This window comes from Montipora capricornis, unplaced genomic scaffold (genome assembly GCF_036669925.1).
Source record: "Montipora capricornis isolate CH-2021 unplaced genomic scaffold, ASM3666992v2 scaffold_385, whole genome shotgun sequence".
Lineage (NCBI taxonomy): Eukaryota > Metazoa > Cnidaria > Anthozoa > Scleractinia > Acroporidae > Montipora > Montipora capricornis.
In genome coordinates this window covers 7,105-9,650 of record NW_027180118.1, presented here as the reverse complement: position 1 = coordinate 9,650, position 2,546 = coordinate 7,105, and the positions used below count along the sequence as shown (strand labels likewise).

General features: G+C 43.2%; 1 protein-coding gene across 1 annotated transcript; it reads right to left on the bottom strand.

The window, feature by feature from the left end:
* Positions 1 to 211: 211 nt before the first annotated feature.
* Positions 212 to 1,843, bottom strand: LOC138035416 (uncharacterized). The gene has a single exon (XM_068882116.1). The coding sequence runs from the start codon at positions 1,841 to 1,843 to the stop codon at positions 212 to 214; it is 1,632 nt and encodes a 543-aa protein (XP_068738217.1).
* Between the last annotated feature and the right edge of the window lie 703 nt (positions 1,844 to 2,546).

Sequence of the window (2,546 nt, the reverse complement as noted above, 5' to 3'; positions counted from 1 at the left end):
TAGAAGACTGATTCTTCTCGTTTGCTATCTCACAGTATCTTTGAATCAATAGATTGATGATTTCGTCAGAAAGATACCTCTCCCCACACATGACTGAAAGTTCCTGAGACGTTATCCTATAGTTTTTATAAGACACCAGGTATTTTTCATCTTCGTTCACTCTGTCTAGAAGGGTGCGAGTCACATCATCTCTTATACGGATGTTCATATTTCAAAAACAATGTTTCAGCCATTTCTTTTCAAATTGGACTTCGTCACGAAGTTGCCGTAGTCGATGAAATCTCTTCAAGATATAGATGCCCCTTTTGTTCAAGGTTCCGTAGGACGGAAATCTCACAAGATTTTGGGAACTTGCTTCGTCCTTCATCTCCTTTTCTGCGTCTTCGATTCCAGAATATGGTGGTAGTCTTGTTACTCTCAGTGCATCTGTTATGCCAACTCCACGGGTATACTCATCAGAGCAACAGATATACCTCTGCAACGTTGCATCTACATCAGGAAAGGTTGCATTGGCAAGAGTCCTCCTTGAATTGCAAAAGTTGTCATCACGCCGAGCAACGTCTCTCAGTATTCCCGTCACGTTTCCTGACCCTTCATCTGAGGAAAGCTGGTCGACATCAACAATCTCACAAAGCTTTGCGGTGCGGGATTTTACCTCACTTGTGACTTCATATGACACTTTTGAGGATTCTTTTCCATGAGAGAAGGACCCCTCCTCTTTGATGATATTGCGTCTTGTCTCTTTCCCTGTTACACCTTCATTAGAACTTCGAACATTCGATCCAGCGATTTGATTTATCCCACTCGATTGTGTGTTACCGTCATTTGCTTTTTCATTGTTGCTTTGTTCTTGGGCTGTAAGGGTTTTCAAGCTTGAACGAAGTGATTTTCCTTTGTTTTTGCTGTTCTTAGAAATTTTCTTGGACATTCTAGAGGGTTTTGCGGTGGCCTTTTCGAAAGAAGAGCTTTGACGTTTCTTTCTTTTATGATGTGTTTCTTGGTCCAAATCGGGATCTAGCTTATGTTTCCTCTTCCTGCCAAACTTGGAAGTTGACTCGAAGGTTATCGGTCGGTTAAAAAACGATGATGGCAACCACATGTTATCTTCTTCCCCATAGCCCTTGAACCTTACTTTGTACTCATATACGAGGGTGTCCTTAGAGAGACGCCGACTTAAAATTTCGTCTACTTCGTAGTAGTCGTCTTTCTCACTGGCCTCTTCATTATCTTTAGTTTCATTTAATGATGACTTGGTGTCGATGTCATGTTTGGCATTCCTTGGCAAGAATCCCATTTCTTTAAAGCAAGCTTTACACTCTGAGTGAAGCCTGTACTTTCCGGGACTATCTGTGATAGGTTGCAAATCTACTGCTCCAATGATGGCCGAAGGTGGTTTCCACTTTATAAGAATCACATCATTAGATAGGAAATAAACATCATTCTCTTCCTCCGTGTACAAGGAGCAACGTACACGCACCGACTGCTTCCCCTTCTTTTCAAAGCTGACAACCTCCGATCCATCGTTTGTCGATTCAATTACCTCTACTCGTCCAATGTCGTATACTGGTGTGCCATTGTGGGTGACCTTTAAAGCAACATTGCAGTACTTGATTATATCATGTTTTGGATTCAATGGCTCCTTTCCTGGGAGGTACTGTGATGCCCAGTGCCTCTTCTGACGACAACGAGATACGTACTCACGGGGTAGGAGAAGTTTCAAGGCCTGCTTGATGTGGATGTAAGTTTCCTTGCCATCAACTATCTTACTGATCTTCCATCTTTTCCCACAGCTGTTATCATCCCCAGGATCCTCGGGTGTTTGGGAACCGGTCTTCATGGTCATGTCTTCATTTGTATGCAGTTGTCCATCGAACTGGCTTTCCTCAGGGTTGTTAATATTTGCTTCTTGTTCGTCTTCGTTGCATTTTGAATCAATATATTCATTTATCACCGCAAACGACTTTTGAAGAAGATTGTGCTCTTTTCCTGGCGGCCGGTCAACCACAAAACATCCTTCTGGTTTCTTGTATATGGTTTCTCCCAGTAGTCATTTTCTTTCAAAAGACCAATGCATTGCTGTGGCATGTACTTTGAAAATAGAGCTCGCGCTTTGTTGACTCCTCTTCTGTGAGCTTGGATTTGCGCTGCCTTGAACTCGGAGTAACTTGCAGGGTATTCGTAGCTATCCTGTACTTTGCTGGATCTGAAGGCGAACGCAAGCCGTTTTCGTTTGTGGGAGGAGGAAACCTTTGCACCAGCTGTGGCAAGGCGGTGTTTCGCATTTATATTGAACTGGACTTTCGTGCTTCTATCGAGCATGTCCCCAAATGTTGGTTGAGAGTCCAGGGATTGTAATTCATTGGTCTTGCCTTGCATTTCTGCGATAATCCGTTCTGTGCTTTTGGTACCGGAGTTGTACGGACATGCCCACCGTGGACCAAGACCTTTGAAATGCAAAAACATGGCCAGTTGATGGATGGTACCTGCTGAAAAGATAACTTCTGCTGTAGCATAGCAACCATATGTAATAATGTGACCACGCTTTG